The sequence below is a fragment of the Nannochloropsis gaditana genome, assembly GCF_000240725.1.
Source record: "Nannochloropsis gaditana CCMP526 unplaced genomic scaffold scaffold552, whole genome shotgun sequence".
Taxonomy (NCBI): domain Eukaryota; class Eustigmatophyceae; order Eustigmatales; family Monodopsidaceae; genus Microchloropsis; species Microchloropsis gaditana.
In genome coordinates this window covers 10,436-11,652 of record NW_005803401.1, presented here as the reverse complement: position 1 = coordinate 11,652, position 1,217 = coordinate 10,436, and the positions used below count along the sequence as shown (strand labels likewise).

The window sequence follows — 1,217 nt, the reverse complement described above, 5'->3', positions numbered from 1 at the left end:
GCGGCTTCCAAGACCCGGCCAAGGGGGTGGACATGAGGGTGGTGAAGCGGAAGCAGTTCGATATGCCGGCCATGTCGGTAAGCGGGCGGTGCGGTGGAGGCGCTAGAACACTGTGAATGGACTGTCTCTCTTGCCTAGTGCGCCGTGCCTAACAGTCCCTCCTGTCTCGCTTTCCTTCCCCAGACCGCGGACGCCATTGTCTGCCTCGAGTACATCGGCCATGATTTCTACGTCTTCCGCAACGAGGACTCGGGGGAGATCAATGTCGTCTACAAGCGCAAGCTGGGCGGCGTTGGCGTGATCGAGCCCCGCGCATGAGGGGGGGACTCGAGGGCTTGGGAGAGGAGTGCGGCCGGGGAAAGAGGGGTTATAAAGTGTGGGAGCGATGCGATGGAAAGCGATGGAGAGGGGAGGAGCAAGGATGGGAATGCGGGGGAGGCAGAAAAAGGGGCGAGGGTGGAGGGCGAGGGCCGTGGCCGGGCTAGAGACGGGGGTCCTTTGACTCCTTTGGAGGGGCTTTGAACGCCACCTTCGGTGAACGCACGACTCTCCACATGAAGTCATGAAGACACTCCCTGTCGCCTCGCAACAGCTTTCCTGTGGGTGGGCGCAGGCGGGGCACGCCTGGTTGGAGGCCGAGGTCGAGGGGGTTGCGCAGGCTACAGAGGGCGATAGATAGATAGGTAGGAAGGAAGGAAGTGGGGGGGAAGTGAGATGGAGATAGGGAGGAAGGGGATAAGCAGGCGAAAGAAGGGGCGATGCGGGGGGAGGGGAGGACGTAGCAGATGGTGTATCCGGGTGGGAGAGGCGGCTTGCTTTGAGGTTAGGAAGGGAGTCGAGCGCGGACAGGAGGGTGTATAGCAGACAAAGTGGGCGGGAAAAGCAAACGCGAGCATTCGTTTCTGAACCGGGCGGTCTGCGAGAGGAATATAGGAATAAATGAACAAGGGAAGAAATAATTAAGGAACAAAGGAATAAAGGAATACAGGAATACAGGAATGGAGGAAATGAAAGGAATAGCAGGAATGTCGATGCCCTTCCTCCCTTACCACGAGCCACTCAACACAGTTTCGTTCGAAAGTTGCGCCCCAAAACGCGCCTACCCAACTCAAGGCTCATCTCTTCACTCTTCCCTCCCGCCCTCCCGCCTCATTACTCCCGTGCCCCTCAGACATTCCCTCGTCCTCCTCCTCCTCCACCTCTTCGCCCTCCTCCTC

The 1,217-nt window shown here is 58.9% G+C and overlaps 1 protein-coding gene across 1 annotated transcript; it reads left to right on the top strand.

The window, feature by feature from the left end:
* NGA_0169000 (sigma 54 modulation protein ribosomal protein s30ea) lies at positions 1-1,032 on the top strand. Its single transcript, XM_005854299.1, has 2 exons — positions 1-77; positions 184-1,032. The coding sequence occupies exons 1-2, from the start codon at positions 33-35 to the stop codon at positions 316-318; spliced, it is 180 nt and encodes a 59-aa protein (XP_005854361.1). The 5' UTR covers positions 1-32; the 3' UTR covers positions 319-1,032.
* Positions 1,033-1,217: the final 185 nt, after the last annotated feature.